At 35.0% G+C, this 19,855-nt stretch overlaps 1 protein-coding gene across 1 annotated transcript; it reads left to right on the top strand.

Annotated features, from left to right (window-relative positions):
* The first annotated feature begins 3,888 nt into the window (after positions 1-3,888).
* Positions 3,889-19,417, top strand: LOC124636458 (xanthine dehydrogenase-like). Its single transcript, XM_047172552.1, has 17 exons — positions 3,889-4,019; positions 5,541-5,602; positions 7,107-7,276; positions 9,023-9,183; positions 10,335-10,747; positions 11,287-11,510; positions 11,623-11,725; positions 11,951-12,076; positions 12,303-12,595; positions 12,672-12,959; positions 13,039-13,535; positions 13,605-13,788; positions 13,901-14,096; positions 15,097-15,863; positions 16,000-16,192; positions 16,635-16,745; positions 18,659-19,417. The coding sequence occupies exons 2-17, from the start codon at positions 5,560-5,562 to the stop codon at positions 18,727-18,729; spliced, it is 3,840 nt and encodes a 1,279-aa protein (XP_047028508.1). The 5' UTR covers positions 3,889-4,019; positions 5,541-5,559; the 3' UTR covers positions 18,730-19,417.
* Positions 19,418-19,855: the final 438 nt, after the last annotated feature.

The following is a 19,855-nucleotide window of genomic DNA, read 5'->3' as shown; positions in this document are numbered from 1 at the left end:
AATTACAGTGCCATGTGAACATAACGTGTCCGCAAGTCATCTCTTCGTGCAGAAATTGTAAACATATTTATTTAGATTTAGATGATTCATTGAACAGCGGTCCGCGGTCCGCGCCCGCGCAATGCAAAATGCATTGCGCGGGCGCGGACCGCGGACGCGAGTGAAACCGCTGGCAAATGCTTTTTTTAACTTTACGAACCTACAAAAGAAAGTTGCCTATAATCTGCCTATATAAATGGGATTAAAATACTGAAATATTTTTGTGCTTATTGGCTCGTTCAAGCAAACCCACAAAAAAAGTCTTTAGCTTTACAAAAGTAGCATAAAACATTCCAACAGGAATCGTATGGTTCTAGTTGACAAAGTTAAAGCTCCGATTAACTCATCTATACTTATAATATCTATACTAATAAAGAGGAAAACTTTGTTTGTTTGGTTGTAATGAATAAGCTCAAAAACTACTGGACCGTTTTTAAAAATTCTTTCACCATTCGAAAGCTACATTATCCACGAGCAACATAGGCTATATTTTATCCCGGTACGAGCAGTAGCTACCACGGGACGCGAGTAAAACCGCGGGAAAACGGCTAGTAATAAATAAACCTTTTTTAGCAGCGGTGAGGGTGTCAGACTCTTACTAACTAAAAACCGTCGTGTTCCGTCGTAGGCCTTTTATGTACCAGGACCGCGGTAACTCTTTCGAACAATCGATAATAAATAAATCTCATAATATCTTTTAGTAAGCATTCCTGAAAACAGGTGCTCTTTCTCGTTTTTATAAAAAAACTTTCACGTGACATTTATGTGACACTATTATTTAGTCAGTTGCAAATAATTTAAGCGAACTAACCTATGAAATATTAATGTTTTGGAAAATTATGCGTTCACTATTTACTTAATCAACACACCACATGAAACTGCATTTGCTCTGCAGAATTTTTTGTTAATGTAGGTAAATAATGAAAATTTCTATAGAAATATTTTACTGCTACTATTTCGAAAAAATTAAGGCACACCAGACATAAATGTTTATGACATGTAGGGGAAAGGGGGGTAGCCCCGGCCGGTGGGTAGCCTCGGCCATAGTAAATATTAGTATTTCGCGCGGCGTGATTTTGAAGTTCGTGTGATCTCCATGTGCGTTTATATAAGAGTAATTCGTCAAATGCAAACAGTTGAAGTCGATTGACCGCTGCGTTCGGGCGTGATAGAGTGAATTTCTTTTTCGTCGTCGACGGCCGCGTGACTTCAATTGTTTCGAAAACCGTTATTCATTGGATAAAGGTAAGTAATTATTTATTTGATTTTGTTTACATAATGGAATACTATTCTATTTTGCACTTTGAAGTTTATTTCAACGTATAATTAGCTGCTTTTTTTTTATTTTATTTTTTCGAAGAAAGTCATGTCGGGTAACCCCGGCCATTAGTTTTGGGGGTATCCCCGGCCATATGTTAGTCTATATAGAGGTTAATATTTTAAGTCTTAATTTAAAAAAAAAATTTTTTTCAGTGTCACAATGCCGAAATTTAAAACTAGAACTACGAATCGCCGAGACTGGAGTGAAGAAAACATGAAAAAAAGCCATTCAAGCGGTGCTTGAGAAAAAATGTTCTGAGAGAGCTGCCGCAGATCAGTATGACGTTCCACGAACTTCTCTGCAGGATCGGGTCAGGATTGGATTTAGATTGGGCTCACGAGGCATGTGTAGATATAAATCCATCGGATTTGTACTATAACTACGATGTGTGTGTCGCCAAAAACCGATTTGGCCACTAATTACGTAGGTGGCCGGAGCTACCCGCCACTTTTAAAAGATATCAAAATTTGACCACTATTTGAAGTGGGTTTAAAACGTATTGGATATTATTTTTGTTCAAATTTTCAATATTCTAATACGAATAAATATTGTGTTGATTATTTTTTCGTAGTTTTCGTTGTATTTCCCTTGATAATTTAATCACAATAACAAAAAAAACAAAATTGGCCGGGGCTACCCCCTTTCCCCTACTTCTATATTTAAATAGTTCCAAGACTGTTTAAATTAAAGATGGTGAAGAATCGAGATCTTTTAAGAAAGGAGAAGTGGTCTTGAGAAATTATTTTCATGTCAAATAAGCCATGGCTAGTTCTTATAAAAATCAAATAATTTCTTACGAACACATGTGACTTTCAAATATTGACATCAAAACATTTTTGATTCATTTTCTCCTCAATTCAAGATTCCACCTTTTCTCAAGCAAGACAAGGAAAATTCCCAAGAACTATATAAAAACAAGCCCTTCAGTTTATAATACCTACCTGCAACTAATCTGTAATACCTGTAATAAACCTAATAACACGTTCTTAGTATTTACCTGAGCAATAAGACCAGCATTGTTTATGCATGCTCACGCGCAGAAATCTGTAATTATGTCATACAATTAAGATATACTAGCTGTGTTTCCCTGTGGTTTAACAGCCTATGGGCTTTAGAAAAATTCGTCAAATAAAAACTAAATACTTGACGATTTCTGACACTTACACTATTAAAATATTAGACATTTAAATAACTTTTTTATATTTACTCTTGTGAATTTTATCGCGGTCCTGCCCGTGATCATGGATGCTGTAAAGGATCCGTGACGTCGGGATTAAATTAATATAACCGCGATTAAATCCGTAAAATTTGTTTTGTTTTAATACAGGAAGGCTGGACCAGGCGTTATTTTGGCCAGTAAGGGTACGGTGCCACCGACCCGAAGTGGCGGCTTGTCCATGAGGATTTTCTCACTGGAAGAAAGAAAAATAAGTGATATGTCGTGGCCAAAGACCCAATCCTGGTAGGTATTTTTAAAGTTATAATAGTATTTATTTATTTATACTTTGCATTATATGCCATTTAAGTACCTATATGCAGACCAAAAAAAAATATAGTTAGGTATCTAAGCAGTAATCATTTTACCGTTGTATCGTGTTAGCTAAGCAAACAAACTCGCATATTTTGGTATATTAGTTAGAAATATTGCACAGGAGACTACCACGGTGTATGAGCAAGTAATTACCTTTTGATGTGATTTTAATGAGACTCTATACAGTATCTTACAAAACTTATGTTTGGACGGAAATAATTCAGTTTTTGATCAGTAACTAAATGGGAATTATTTAGCGTATATTATGGGTTCAGGAATTTTTGGAGCGTGTCATTAAATAGGCTTGAAATTATATTTAATGAAAAACATACGCAATAGTTCCTTTATAAAAAAAAAAATGTATCTGTACAATACCTGAATTCACCTAAAATATAAACGACGGTTTTCTTAAAACTGTTGTGTACTATGAATTTATACATTCAATTTTCAAATTAAATAGTTGTTTTAAGAATCGGTCGTATCTGTTTTAGGTGAACTTGGGCCTAAGCTGACTAAAGAGTAAAATCGACCTATTCAATATTTCTTTTTAATATTTATTTTTTTTTATATTAAGATAAAGTTAATGATTATGCGCGGTTATAATATCTTGGTTAACTGAACCGTTTCGGTTTTTTCTTTTGTTTAACGTTAGTAAGGCGTGCTATTTATGAATGTCGTATACGGTATTTTATGCTTAAGTTGGAAATGAGACAACATTCATAAATTGTTGCATTACAAAAAAGGATTAAAATGATGCCAAAAACATAATCAATTTTTAAACTTTGACAAAATATAAAATAGTAATAGTTATTCAAAACCATAACTTCTTTAAAAAATACTGTTTAAATCTTTTGAAGAAGCTTATTTACTTGTAAGACAGAAACTAACCGCTTATTAGCACTTCCTTTGCACTATGACATTTTAATTATAGTTAAGCCTTTTTTACCATATACATACTTACATACAAATAACTAGTGAAATAACTATGATTCAGCAGTTACCATAGCGGCCCGTGGCCAGTCTAATCCCATTGGTAAGCGGACAAAGTCGTGTTCTAAGCATATAGATAGTGGTTTTAGAAAAATACCTTCTTTTGTGTTGGGGGACTTGTTGAGCTTAACTTTTCATGTAAGTTTTCGACTTTTTTTTCATACTACTAATGTTCTTTTTTCCTTAATCAATTTGTTATTCTTTGCTTTCATTTAATCAATTTGGAAAAAAGAAGAAAATCTTTTAATAAGTATTATTAAGTATTATTAATAGTATTCCATATAATATAATATAATAAAATATTAATAGTCTATTATTAAGTAAGTAGGTATGATTAATACAAGGCATCTTTGAGTTATCATAATTCAGGTGAAACGTTTTTTTACAAGGACTTAATAAAACAAGTCTTACAGGATTATTTTTCTGCATAAATATTTACGTATTGTTTATGTATTATCAACCAAACTAATCCTAAGAACACCATGTAGTTATTTAGTTTTATAATTTCAGTTTTATAAAAAAAAATGCATAGGTTACTCGGGAAGAATGGAACTTACTACTAGAGAAATTGTTCTTTTTTTAACCAGTTGTGTAGTTTCGGAGTCCTTAGGTTAAAATTTGTTTCCATTTTATATTATATAGTTTAGATAGAGGAACAGACAAATCTTTGCCCTGAAGAAGTTAAAAAATACATTTCGTAATACAACATTTAGTGATAATAAAAAAAAAAACACTCATCCGACCTTATTTTTACAATCTAACATAACTTATCAGCCAAAAAACTGGAGTCTAAAGTCTAACTTAAGAACACAAAAAAACTAGAATGTCACGAATGAAAAAAAAAGAACTAGACGGTTTGTTTTTCTGTATAAAGGTATATACGGTTCTTTAAAAAACCAGAAAATATGTTGACAATAAAAATTACAACGGTTTTTTATAAACTGTCTCATATAACCTTCAAGGTTCCCTGCTTACAACTTTGGTTTTATATAGGTACGCATGTAGAAACTTGGTTAAAACAACTACAAAAACTTAAAAGTGGGTTTCAGTGAAAAGTCTCTGAAAATAATTATAAAATAATTTTTTAGGTACTCTTATAAAAAACTGTGTTTTTTTCCGGGTGTTTCAGTAGCCTTTAAACGCGTCACAAACTAACTCATTTTCGCATAAGCTATGCATTACGGTTTAAATTAGTTTAAATAAGTAAGGATCACGAGTGATACCGCAGTGATCAAGTACTTCGATATACTTGAACTACTAGACTAGTCTATCATTACTAAATATTATGCATGACACACTTAGTAGACATTGATTTACATAAAAACTTGTTCAACCTAGAGTATTAAATGCACAGTGTCCATAAAACATTAATTTAGAAAAAAAATGCGGTCGAGTTGTGAACCTGTAGGTCCTGGCTGTCATTAAACATCCTTGGCAGCAGTTACGGGTAGTCAGAAGCCAGTAAGTCTGACACCAGTCTAACAAAGGGGTATTGGGTTGCCAGGGTAACTGGGTTGAGGGGGTCAGATAGGGCAGTCGCTCCTTGTAAAGCACTGGTACTCAGCTACATCTGGATAGACTGGAAGCCGACACCAACATAGTTGGGAAAAAGGCTCGGAAGATGGATGATGGTTAAAAATAATACTAATTTATTTCTAGGTGAACAAACAAAACCAATATGGCGGCTATAAAGTTCAAGATCAACGGAAAAGAGTATACAGGTAAGAACTTTTAGAAAAAAAACTTCCCATGAATTAATCTCACATTCTCCAATATTAAAGTCCAAGAGTAAAAATACTTACTTAATTCATGATCATTTTTATAGGGAAAAAGTCTTTATTTCCGCTTATGCCAAAAAAAACATATACGGGGAATTCCTATGTCCATTAAAATAAACACAAATTCGTATATACTTGTTTATACAAAGAACACACTTTCACAAGTGTGTTCATGTTGCTAATAAAATGCTAGTTTCTAAACAAATAAAAGGTCACAGAGTCTATTCGAAGACGAAAGGTTATTCCTACAAGTAATATTTGGTGCAACATTCGAATATCTTTATGTACTTCCTTGCATTTACATCTGCACCCACACATGTACAGTCAACTTCAGGTCAGTGGTAACAGTTTTATAGGAAAATCGTACTTATTACTATTGAGTTAAGGTGCATGACAGTTACCACTGATGTGCAGTCTACCGTACATATGACCTGAGAAATATCTTGTATTCCGAATATTGGTTTGAAGTGATTTCCTAAGCAAATCCCTAAATATTGCTTCAAAGCTTCCTGCGTTGTATTATTCTGTTAACCTTTAGCACGGGCATTGATCATATAGGACAAGGATATATATGGTGCATCCCAAGAGATTGACAGATCAATAAATCTCCGGTATTAGAGGAGTTTGCTCAACACTCAAGGGCTACTCGCAAACAATTGACTTCAAATCCATACTCAAGAGAATGCTTATAAGCACTTCAATTGATGCAACGAGGATTCCCTTGAAGTACGGCACCGTGTTGTTTGAAAACAAATGCACCTTTGCCACACGGCAGCCAAACTACACGAAAGAGCGATTTAAAGGAACTAAGTATTGATGCCATTAATTTTTTTGTTTCGTTTATTAAATTTCTTTAATTTCATATATTTTTTTTAATAGATAGACAGTACTCTTTATTATGTACACCAATTAAAGTAAAGTTTCTAAGTTTGTATGTACTTTCTAAGTAATCTTAGACACCAATTTGTTTCGGATGGCACGTTAAACTGTAGGTCCCGGCTGTCTTTGAACATCCTTGGCAGTCGTTACGAGTAGTCAGAAGCCAGTAAGTCTGAAACCAGTCGGACCAAGGGGCATCGGGTCGCCCGGGTAACTGGGTTGAGGAGGTCAGATAGACAGTCGCTTCTTGTAAAGCACTGGTACTCAGCTGAATCCGGTTAGACTGGAAGCCGACCCCAACATAGTTGGGAAAAAGGCTCGGAGGATGATGATGTACACCAATTAAAATACAACAAAAAACAAAACTAAAGATTTAAAAGTCGGTGACACAATGGGCGGTCTTATCGCTAAAAGCGATCTCTTACAGACAACCTTTGGATGGATTTAGACAAAAGGAAATAACCATATAGGTAGCAGTTTTGGTTCCAGTATATTTTTTTGACACTGACCCCAAAGGAATAGCTTAGGCAGATGATGTATGTTCTGAGAAAAATGTATTTTATTCTAGTGGATGGTAAATTCGGTCCGGACGTGTCTCTGAACGAGTACATTCGCTCGGTGGCGGCGCTGCGCGGCACGAAGGCGATGTGCCACGAGGGCGGCTGCGGCGCGTGCGTCGTCGCCGCGCGCGCAGCGCTGCCGCCAGACAACCAGCTCAAGACATTCGCTGTCAACTCTGTGAGTCCATACAACAATACTTCTGACTTATTGTAGGTAAAAGGGTGGTTATACAAGCACATGAGTAAGCATTTCTGGCGTAGGAGCAATGGACCGCGAATAAGTATGTCTGGGTTGTGATATCCTTGATAGAAATCATTCTGATAATAACAGAAAATAAAGCTTCCCTCAATCCTTAACTTGAGACAGAAATTTGATATAGTTTTCTTGAGTTTATTACTTAAAAATATATGTAGTTTCCAGTGTTGTATTGATTTGTTAATATTACCTTCTAAACTTCTAATCTGCAATGCAGCATTATTTTATTTGTAGGCATGTATTAACATTTAAATGTCGAATGTCGTCAATTTATTATAACAGTAGACTGTCAGGATATAAATCATCATTTTGTTTTGAAAACACATTTTATATTTAGTTTTTGCAAGCTCGAAAATATATTAATGGTGTTTAATATTACCTATATATTATTATGCTCATCTAGTAAACGCGTATTATTATCGTATGACCCTGAACAAACATTAATAATGGTGATCTGACGGATTGTCGGTTACGCGACTGTTCTCATGTTAGGAGATCAGCCATCTGCGCAGGACATATTATTGCCAATACCTTCCTCCCTATTCCTGCACTCTCACAGCCGTCTCGGCCGGAGAGAGACCAGTCTGAGAAACAACATTAACATACTCTCCAATGCACGGGTGTATTATAAACTTCCAGATTCCGGGCTGCCTTGTAAATGTTTCTAAAGCCTAAACTAAGTTCTAATCAATGTGATTTCTCCCTGACCCAGGAATCGACGCCGAGACTTCGGGCACAGTTATTGCGCTATGCAACACTAAGTAGACCAACGAGGCAGTTAATTTTAAAAACATACGAACATTACATGTGCGAGTATAGTAGAAAAATAATAATATAAATTTTCTTATCACCATTTGACCTATCACAATACAAAATGACGCTATGTACAATGTTGCTTATAATTCCATCATTATAATATTGCAAAATTGCCCCTTACTTAAAGTTTTTAGGGTTCCGTACCCAAAGGGTAAAACGGAACCTATTGTTTTTGCTCCTCTGTCCGTCCGTCTGTCACCAAGCTGTATCTCATGAACCGTGATAGTTAGAGAGCTGAAATTTTCACAGGTTATGTATTTTTGTTGCCGCTATAACAACAAATACTGCAAACTAGAATTAAATAAATATTTTGAGGAGCTCCCATACAACAAACGTTTTTTATTTTTTGTCCGGTTTATAAATAATAGGACGGAACCCTTCGTGCGCTCGTCCGACTCGCATTTGGTCGGTTTTTTATAAAAACCTATTGAGGAAAACCACTATGTTTAATTCGGTTCAAAGTACCAGTTGTATCTAAACGTTCCTACGCGTACGGAGTATTACATGATTACACACTATTGCATAAAAAGATGGCGCCTAATTGTTAGTTTTTATGCCGTACATGAAGGCTTGGTAGACGTTTTTATGCTTGACTGCCTTTTGGTAACCTCGGTACGAGAAGAAAAAATTATGATGCAACTTTCTATATACTTAATTTTTTATGTAGAAATTCCGGAAAAAATATTAAGACAAAGCTACTTTTTTCTGCGGGTATCATAAAGATTCCTTCAATGTAAATGCCCCATGCAACCTGCTAGACGGTATCCCAGTAATTAGTCCTAAAACATGACCACATAATGAACATAAACCTGACGAGACCTGAAGTTTATTTATATGTTTATTGTCTTACAGTGTTTGGTATCCGTGCTATCCTGCCATGGATGGGAGGTGACAACCGTGGAGGGTATTGGGAATAGAATCAAGGGCTACCACGACATACAGAGCCGACTGGCCAAGTTTAACGGCACGCAGTGTGGGTTCTGCACTCCTGGATGGGTCATGAATATGTACAGGTAAGAGTGTGACTAGAATTGACCTACATTTAAAATACTAGTTATCTCCTGCGGTGCCACCAAAAGAGATCTTTTTCGAGAGATATTTTTACCGCAGCCGGATATAAAGTAGCTTTTGTCCTTTTTCATGCTCAAGATTATTTATGTTTTATCATTGAAATCTTTAGTAATAGTATTTATTTTCAATAGTTTACTTTACGCACATGCATACAATATTTTTACACTAACTTCGATATCATAAGACGACAAAATTTCAAACAACAATAAACATATTCTGATACTGAAAAAGCTGAATCTAAATATTCAGAAAATTACAAAACTGAATCTGTAGCTAGCACTCCAGTGTTCCAGATATTTTAATACACTTAAGAGCAATCGAATTGGGGCAGTCCGAAAAATTCAAAGCTAGAATACCACAGGTTTTATAGACTGATCCAGCTACCCATATATGCGGGTTCGCGAAAGCTAGAATAGTAAAAATCAATTTTAAATCTAAATCTAAATTGTCCATGAGTGAACAGCAAAAACTTTAAAGAAATCTACATTTCCCTGACTTTCAGATAAAGTCAAATATATAACTCTACAGAATCGAGTACCAAATAAACGATTTTGTCAAAACTACACAATTCTGTATCATTTTTCCTAAGAACGTGATGGGAATACTTAATATTTTTACGATGCCATAAAAAGACGAATTGAAGTAGGTCGCAAGACTTTTCGTATGATCTTCGAATGTTCAGTAATTTATTTTTGTAGCAATGCCTTGTGAAATACTGTTCCATATATATTTTACTCAGATAGAGTCATAAAATCCATATCTTCGCACAGTAGCGTTAGTTCAGTGGAATTGACTCTTGGTTATTAATTTACTTAAAGAGTTGAGTTTTCTAAGTAATTTAAAACGATGTATTGAATTTTAAGAACCCGTTTTTACTGCTTCGAAATGTAAAATAATTTTATTGTCAAAAAAATATAATTTATTAGTTTTAAACACTTGTGTTTAGGGTTATATTCTTTCTCAAAAAAAGTATTTTATTGTTACCAATATCATGATTTAAAGCGGCTATAAAAATCATACAAATAATATTAATGTGCTATCCAGTATCTGAGTACTCACACATGTGTTAAATGAAGGATATTTGTATTCCCAGCTTATACGAATCGAAAAACAAAACACTAACTTCAGTGGAGGTAGAAAATTCTTTCGCCAGTAACATGTGCAGATGTACCGGCTACAGACCAATTGCCGATGCTTTCAAAACTTTTGCTAAAGACGCTGACCAAAAACTCCTTGACAAACTATGTGATCTCGAAGACCTAGCTATTCTCAAGCCTTGTGGACTAGAATGTGCAAAAAAATGTTCGCACAAAAACAAATGTTTGAAAGATGACGTTAATGATAAGAAGGACAATGAATTACATGAATTTGTTCATGTAAGTGACGAAAAAATGTTGGTTGTGGAAGCTGGCAAGCATAAATGGTATAAAGCTTATAATTTGAGCGATGTCTTCAAAGCTATGAGTGTCGGAGATTATAAGTTAATCGCAGGCAATACTGGTCAAGGTAAGGAATATGTTTTGCTTAGCATAAAAGTTCAAGGTTATCCAGTTTTTCTGTAATACCAATATGAGTACTAATGATACTAATATTTTTTGCTGCATCCCACTCGTACTGTGATGATCAGTTTTTTCTATGCCATGTTTTCTAAATGCATAAACATAAAACTTTATATATTTTAGTTTTATTAACGACTAGCCGTTTTACGCGGTTTTACCCGCGGTCCGTGGGAACTACTGGCCATAACGGGATAAAATATAGAATATGTTACTCAGGAAGAGAGTAGTAGCTTTCCAACAGTGATTTCCAGTATAATTCAAATCGGTTCACGGTTCAGTAGTTTCAGAGTACACCTAAACATACAAAATTGATTCCTCTTTAATATGTTAGTTTACAAGTATAGATTTAACAGTCAAAAATATATTTTTGATAGTCAATCCAGTTAAAATATTCAACGTTCTAGCCTCCAACAAAAATTCATACACCCAGTAGAACCAATCACGTCGTCATTCAAAAGTCATAGAATAACCGATTCGTTTGTACAGGTATTTACCACGTCACGGAATATCCTACCAACGTGATAGACATATTCAATGTAGCTGAAATAAAGGGTCACAATATTGATGTCAACTTGGTCCTGGGTGCCGGCATGCCTTTGTCTGATATGATGGAGCTTTTCCTAAAGCTTTCAGCGGAGAAAGAGGAATTTTCTTATTTGAAACAGTTTTACGATCATATGGATTTAGTAGCCCATATTCCTGTGAGAAATGTATGTATAAACTTTTCATCAGTTCATAAAATCCTAATAATTTTTCTAGATATTTTTTTTAACTGTAAAAGAATTTCTAGGTTCTAAAAAGTTTTGATGGTTTTTGTTTCAGATCGGAACGATCGGTGGCAATCTTTATCTAAAACATTTCAAAAACGAATTCCAATCGGACGTATTCCTACTTTTTGAAACTGTTGGAGCTATGATAACTATTGGTAAGAATAATAGAACAGTTCAAGAATATTAACGAGAAATAAAAAAATATATACTAAGACATTGTAATATTAAAATATTACAAAGCCTTGATCATAAAATGAATATTTAATGTAACATAAACTTTAGGGAGACGAATAAATTAATTAAAAATGTATTGCTAACTAGTTTTCGGTGTTTTAGTATTTCAGAGCAGTTATCGAGTTATAATAATTGTATGTTTTCAGCTGAAAGCGCGGAGAAAGATGTAACAATGAAGATGACAGAATTTCTCAAGATACCAATGCAAGGGAAAATTATTAAAAATGTGATGCTACCACCGCTATCGCACTGTTGCTATGTAAAAACTTACAAGTAAGTTATCAAGATTTTGATGTTTTTATATACTGACTAAGATATCGTCATGTCTGCTTATCTTTTTCTATTTAATGAAAGAATAATATGAGTTCCTCTTCTGTTTTGATCATCATGATTTTTTTCCTAATGTGATAAATTGTTATAACAGTAGTTTTAGTTTTCTGATGTAAAGGAATAAATAAACAAAAATAAATAAATAAAATTAAACATTTTTACTATTGCAGATTATGCCACGATCTCAAAACGCCCACGCTGTAGTAAACGCAGGATTCCTTTTCAAATTTCAACAAAATACCAACATTGTAGAAAGAGCTTCACTTGTCTACGGCAGTATATCAGAACATTTCATCCATGCTTCAAACACTGAACAGGTGTTAGTGGGCAAAGACCTCTTTACTAATGAGACTTTACAATTAGCTTTGAAAACTTTGTATGACGAGATTGTTCCTGAGGAAGCACCGCCTGAGCCTTCAGCAGCTTACAGGAAGATGTTAGCTGTGACCCTGTATTATAAGGTAAGAGAAGAAACAAACTTTTAGTTGAATATTTAATATTTTTGATGAAGAAACTGATCATCATACTGTCTTTCAGGCAATTCTCAGTCTCTGTCCAAGTGATAAAATGAACCCAATATACAAATCTGGAGGTGAAGCAATAAAACGCCATTCATCCAAAGGCATGCAATCTTATGAAACTGACAAGAGTATATGGCCTTTGAATCAGCCGATACCGAAAATAGAAGCATTAGTTCAGTGCAGTGGAGAAGCAGTTTTTGCAAATGATTTACCTGGAGAGAATGATGAAGTATTTGCAGCCTTTGTTACTGCTGAAACACTTCCAGGCAGCATTATTGAAGATTTCGACACTTCTGAAGCATTTGTAAGTATAAATACCAAATAATTTCATTACTTAAATAGAAAAGAGTAAAAAAAGTATATCAACAATAATTTAATTGCAGAAATTACCCGGAGTTATAGCCTTTTACACTGCAAAAGATATACCTGGAGATAATGTATTCACACCCAGTAATATACCTTACATGTCTGATAAAGAAGAAATACTTTGCGATAAGAAAGTCAAGTTCTATGGTCAACCAGCTGGCATCATAGTTGCAGACCGAGAGAAAACAGCGAACAATGCGGCTAGACTTGTCAAAATAAAGTACTCTCCTAGTAAAAGTACTCCTTTAATGAGTATTGGCGAAGTTCTAGAATCTTCCGAAAAAGATAAACGTGTAAGAGCAGATTCAACAATAGAACCAACAGATGTTGGTCATGATGTAAAAACTGTTATTTTTGGTGAAATGGAATTAGAAGAACAGTACCATTATTACATGGAACCTCAAACATGCGTTGCGAAGCCTACTGAAGATGGAATGGAAGTTTTTGCGTCGACTCAGTGGCTTGATCTAGTTAACGTAGCCGTTGCACAGAGTTTGAAAGTTCCAGTTAATAGGTGAGTTCTTAGTATGACAAACGACCCATCTCATGATATAGGAACTATAGGATTTTAAACTGATTTCAGTATAAATGTAATAGTCCGTCGAGTAGGAGGTGCTTACGGAGGTAAAATTTCCCGTTCTGCTCAAATAGCGTGTTCAGCAGCACTGGTTACCCATTTACTGAATAGAACCTGCAGGATGATTCTACCTATGCAGACCAATATGAAGGCGATTGGTAAACGGATTCCTACGAAGAGTAACTTTGAGGTAACGACTTAAAACTTTAAGTAATTGATAGACTTCAAAGATGTCTGAAGATATAATAATAGCATAATAAAAGTTTGCCTAGTAGGTAATAATTTTAATGGTCTCTTTTCAGATTGGTGTAAATGCCCAAGGTGAAATCCAGTACTTGAAGAATACTGTCTACCAAGATGGCGGTTGTTCTTATAACGAGACCCTCACTATGATCACAATACAGCACTTCTATAATTGTTACAACCATAAAAGGTGGTACGTTTCAACCAATAGCGTGTTGACCGACAAGCCTTCCAATACTTGGTGTCGAGCTCCCTGTAAGTAATTTTCAAGTCATTCATTAATCTTTAGCACTGACACACACTGCAATCTGAAGAGTCAGCCGACAGTTGACCTTATGGTTGGAGTTTGTTTTTAATGGTTCGTCGTGAATTAAATTAAAGTTTTTAGTCGGTCTGATACAGGCTTAATACCTGATCTTTGTTAATTGTGTAGTACCATTCATCTTTATACTGATTTATAAGCCCAAAAAACAAGGCCGACCAAAGTTTTGCAGTATAATTTTGAGATTCCATAAAAAGGATGCTGTGATGTGCCACCGATACGAGGAATAAAATAAAATTGACGTACCAGGGCTTAACAATACGTGGTCGTTAGCATTTTGGTGTAGTCAAATTGGCAATCAGTACTGAACATTTTATTTATATGTACCGAAAGCTGTGAAGTTAACTCTAATAAAATAAACATATAGACAGCGACCTAGGTATTTTTTATCTAATGAAGAATTTATTGATGTTTACCAAGTATTTGACTGCCTCGTTGGTCTAGTTGTTGCAAGTGTGGCTGCTGAGCACGAGGTCTCGGGTTCGATTCCCGAGTCGGGCCGAAATCGCTTTGTGGGTTTTAGAAGACTTTCACAAAGCAGCCCGAAGCCTGGAAGTTGGTGATTGATTCACCCGTGCATCGGAGAGCACGTAAATGTCGGTCCTGCGCCTGATCTCTTTCCGGTCGTGTCGGATTCCGGTCCCATCGGGCTATGAGAGTGAAGGAATAGGGAGTGCACCTGTGTCTGCGCAAATGCTTGTGCACTATAATATGTCCTGCGCAGTTGGCTAATCTCCTTACATGAGAACAGCCGCCGTAGCCGATAATCGGCTAGGAGGACATCATTTTAAACAATAATGACATTACTTTGGCTTTTACTTTTGATGAAGAAACTGGCTGTTAGTTACTATTCATAACGTGTACCTACAATGTGGTGGTTTGGTATGTTATTATTCAATGGATCATTTTAATATTTAAACAATGTTGTTCCAGTTTCAGCAGAAGGCGTTGCCATGATAGAACTAATAATGGAGAGAATAGCATTCAGTCTAAAGTTAGATCCAATCGAAGTCAGACTTCTAAACATGGTAGGCACAGAGAACAATCCAATCCCAGAACTGATAAACCAGATAAAAATCGACGCAAAGTACGACGACAGAAAAAAAGAAATCGAAGAGTATAATAAAAACAATCGATGGAGGAAAAGAGCGATTAAATTGATACCATTGACTGTTGATATATTTTACACTGGGAACTTCAACGCCCTAGTATCAATCTATCATGGTGATGGATCGGTCGTACTTACTCATGGAGGCATAGAGATGGGACAAGGTATTAATACCAAAGCTGCCCAAGTATGTGCATATGCTCTCGGTATACCTTTAGAGAAGATCAGTGTTAAACCCAGCAATAGCTTTACTACCCCTAATGCTATTGTAACTGGTGGGAGTGTCGGTAGTGAATGTGTTGTTTTCGCTACTAAGAAAGCCTGTGAAGTACTAAATGACAGACTTAAACCGATTAGAGAGAAGTTAGATAACCCTTCGTGGGAGGAATTGATTTCACAAGCTTATACTGATGGAGTGGATCTTCAAGCAACTGGTATGTTTAGTTTGAGTGATACAAACACTTATGATGTTTATGCTGTTGGCATATTGGAGTTGGAAGTAGATATCTTGACTGGTAACCATGATATTCTGAGAGTTGATATTTTGGAGGATACTGGGAGGAGTTTAAGTCCTGAAATTGATGTTGCACAAGTAAGTACCAATATGTGTGAATAATACATTTAATCGTACGTTTAGGTCAGTTTTACATTACTTTACTACATTTAATGTCCCAGATGTAGTTTATTTTTCGTCGTTTCAATTATTTAGTTTGCAATTTGCTTCACAGATCGAAGGTGCCTTCATAATGGGTCTAGGTTACTGGACCTCAGAGAAGATCGTCTACGATGGTTCTACTGGAAAGCTGCTCACTGATAGAACTTGGACTTATAAGATCCCGGGAATCAAAGACATTCCTTCTGATATGAGGATCTATTTCCGTCGCAATGGCAAGAATGATCTTGGTGTGCTGCAGTCCAAAGGTAAACAAAAAGTTTTTTACTAAAACATTAAACATACAATTTCATGTATACTTATGGTAGATTATCCTTGAACAGTTATATGATTATAATTTTTTCCCTTAAAATAAGCACAACCTTCGTCTAATAATGAATCTTTCCAGAGTCTTTGCTTACATCAAAATATTTCCATAAAATAAAAAGCACGCAAGTTTTCATTTTGAGTGAAAAAGGAACCTATAAAACTAACTAGCCGTTTTCCCGTGGTTTTACCCGCGTCTCGTGGGAAGTACTGCCCGTACCTGGATAAAATATGGTCTATGTTACTCGCAGATAATGTAGTTTTCTAATGGTGAAAGATTTTTTTAATATATCCATTACAAACAAACAAAGTTTTCTCTTTATAATTTTAGTATCTGGATGAAAAGTTAACAAAAATTTATATGAATTACGTATATTTCGTCAGCAACCGGCGAGCCATCTTTCTGCCTAGCGACAGTGTTCCTCCACGCGGCTCACGCAGCGATTCACGAAGCCCGTCAAGACGCCGGCTACGAGCATATTTGGTTTGATTTAAGTAAGTATAACATTCAAATAAATCATCATTAATATTTCTACTCCATGTTTGGTCCTACGTATGTACTTTAAAAAACTGTTAACATTTTTTAAGTCTGTAAACATAATTCGTAATGTACCGCTTCCTTACGCTAAATAAGTGGACCAGTTTTGTTGTACTTATGTATATTTTTATACCAAAACAATACAAAACATACTGGATATTTTTACTCTACCTAGCATCTAATAATAACTTAGTAGAACCCTTTACAAACATTATTACGTAGAATAAAACAGTTATGAACAGCCGGCGACAGGAATAGCCTTCGGGTACAGACGATATAGAACAAATTATATGTATTAATTAAATAACTTCATTAACTGTACAAGCTGAAGAAGATATCAGTTAATTGAAGAAGAAAGCATTTAGCTCTTTAAGTAAAAATATGTTTATTTAAATTTTGTAAAAACATTTAAAAGAAAGTCGTGTTACTTGCACTAATTGTAGGTAACTAAAGAACATCTAAACTGATTTGGCTCGAAACTGATAGCGAGATCACTTAAAACCAGGAAAAGAAACATAGGATAAACGGGAAGGAACATAGGACTTTTTATTCCCATTCAGGTGCTGAAAATAGTTCCGTCAGGACGTTCGGACGCGGGCGAAACTAACGAACGGAAATTATTTTTAAAACATTTTTACTAACAAAACTTCAGTAGTTACTAGTAGATAACGAGGACACTATTGTTGCAGCCTTTTTATTGTGCCACTGTTGGGCACATTCGTCCTCTCACACGGAGAAGGATTGAGCGTTAATCACTACGCTTGCTCAATGCGGGTTGGCGATTCCAGACTATATAGATAGTCCAGCACGTCGATTCTATAAAATTCGAACAACAACTCGCATTTCACTTCGCTATTCACTCTCACTTCGCATTCGATTCAGAACGACCTTGATTTTGCATTCTGTAAACATCACCAAATCACTTGCGAAGTGAAGTGAGCTCGACATCGACCAATGCTGTGCTAGTGACTTCGCCACTCGACAAAATGTCAACCGAGATTAATCAGTTTTTAATTTTATCACTTTTTGACACAGAATTTTAGCTAAATATGATGTTTTAATTATAATTTCTTATTGTAAGGAATTTGAGGCAGCTTTTAAGTATAAAATAAACAGAAATCTCTAAATTCGTGCTGTGAATATAATCTCTGCTTACCCTACGAAAAAGAATACTGACAGCGCCAATACCATTACTAATCTGTGGACAATATTTTCTTCTCTTCTGTCTTCGTATTGTGTTTAAGCTTGTTTGTTTTTGCCAGTTTTCGCCGTAATTGTTTTAAAATCATGAAGTAAGTTTATATTTCTTGTTATAAAGTTAAAAATAATATTAATTAAAGAAGTGTTTATTTTATTAATCCAACAATAATTTCAGAACTTAGAATACGTAGAACACTTAGAACTTTATTTAAACACTATTTTAACGATAATTTCTTCTATTTTCACTCGTAAAATAGATGTTTATATTATAGATGTTTATAAAATAGACTTTGAATCGAGTTCGAGTGCGAAGTGAGCGTCGAAATCATGGAGGAATTACCTTATAGAATGCCACTTTAAAATCATCTCATACTTTATCTGTCAAAATCTCGAGTTCAATTTAGTTCAACTCGCAAACACGCTCGCAAGAGTAGCGCTAGTGTAGATTCGAAATATCAACCGAGTTTTAGAATGCCAATCACGAAACTCACGGCGGATACAGATTCGAAGTTTAGAGTGAAGTCTTATAGAATCGCACTGTAGGTTTCCTCGAGATGTTTTCCTTCACCTTTTTATTCGTTATTGGCGTCTAAGATATACTTAGAAAGTACATACAACGAGGACACTATACGACACAAAATCCTCATAATTTCTATTATTTATGTTTCAGAAACACCCTGTACTGTTGAAAATATCTTCATGGCAGTTGGTCACACGCTCGAGCATTTTAAATTGAAATGAAATGTGTGAGCACACATAATGTTAATCTTATGTTAATTATAATATGTTAATTAGAAGTTACAAGGAGTTTTATTTATATATTTAATTCTGGGAAATGTTGTGATCCCCAGTTGCTGCAGTTGTACAAAGTATCGTTACAATTCCATGTCATATTACGTTTAAAGGATTTCAAAAATTCTAATAGGTACTAAAACTTAACTTCCTACAAGGTCTCTAAGCCTCTTAAATAAAGTCTTAATATAAAAGAATATTCTAAACTTACATTAAAACCACCGTAACAATCATCATCATCATCTCAGCCATAGGACGTCCACTGCTGAATACAGGCCTCCCCCTTAGATCTCCACAGATACCGGTTGGAGGCGACCTGCATCCAGCCTCTTCCGGCGACCTTTATAAGGTCGTCTGTCCACCTTGTCCACCGTAACAATGTATATGAATATTATGACCTATAACTTTCTACCTTTAGAGTGACGACAAAATTAATATACATACTTAAATTTCATCTAAAACTATTTACATACAAATGTATTGTTCCTAGCTTCGGACGTCGATTTCTACGAAGTAATTATTGGTAACTCCTGATTCATTTCGATTCTGTGTATTTGAATTTTGAAATTGATATTTCGAATGAGTTCTGTAGCTTTTACTTTGTTTAATAAATAGACTTTATCTTCCTATATCAGAATACTAGGTATTTAATTTATAACAGGTTATGAGGTGTAGTGACTGACTATTGGTCAGGCCTTTTTTAAGAATTACATTTCGTTTGGCCAATTAGCTTTACATTTCTATAGTTAGCCATTCGACTCCTCAAATTATAATCGGACAAGAAAAGCTTCTCGACACACGATCTGCTTTTGAAAACAGGACTTTTTAGACGTCAACAGCCGATTTAGATGAACGAACAAATTCATAATTAGTCAAATTCAAAAATGCAAAAAACTGAATTACTAATGATATATACTAATCGCTAAACTAAATAATTTCCAGATAGTAAATCAATCTTCTTCTTTGTTCGCCAAATGGATAGGATCGCATTAATAAACTATTGAAATATAATACCCAGTGACAGACAATCAGTCACACACAAAAGTATGGAAATAATTCATCTATTAGATAGATA

The sequence above is a fragment of the Helicoverpa zea genome, chromosome 14, assembly GCF_022581195.2.
Source record: "Helicoverpa zea isolate HzStark_Cry1AcR chromosome 14, ilHelZeax1.1, whole genome shotgun sequence".
NCBI lineage: Eukaryota > Metazoa > Arthropoda > Insecta > Lepidoptera > Noctuidae > Helicoverpa > Helicoverpa zea.
Note: the sequence above shows the minus strand (reverse complement) of the source record. Positions and strands in the feature narration are given on the sequence as shown.

What these genes read in the sequence shown, in the direction of transcription:
- LOC124636458 (XM_047172552.1), top strand. Translation starts at nt 5,560, where the DNA reads ATGGCGGCTATAAAGTTCAAGATCAACGGAAAAGAGTATACAG. An exon ending in CAACGGAAAAGAGTATACAG is followed by an intron (nt 5,603 to 7,106) that starts GTAAGAACTTTT and finishes ATTTTATTCTAG; the next exon opens with TGGATGGTAAATTCGGTCCG. An exon ending in TGGTGTGCTGCAGTCCAAAG is followed by an intron (nt 16,193 to 16,634) that starts GTAAACAAAAAG and finishes ATATTTCGTCAG; the next exon opens with CAACCGGCGAGCCATCTTTC.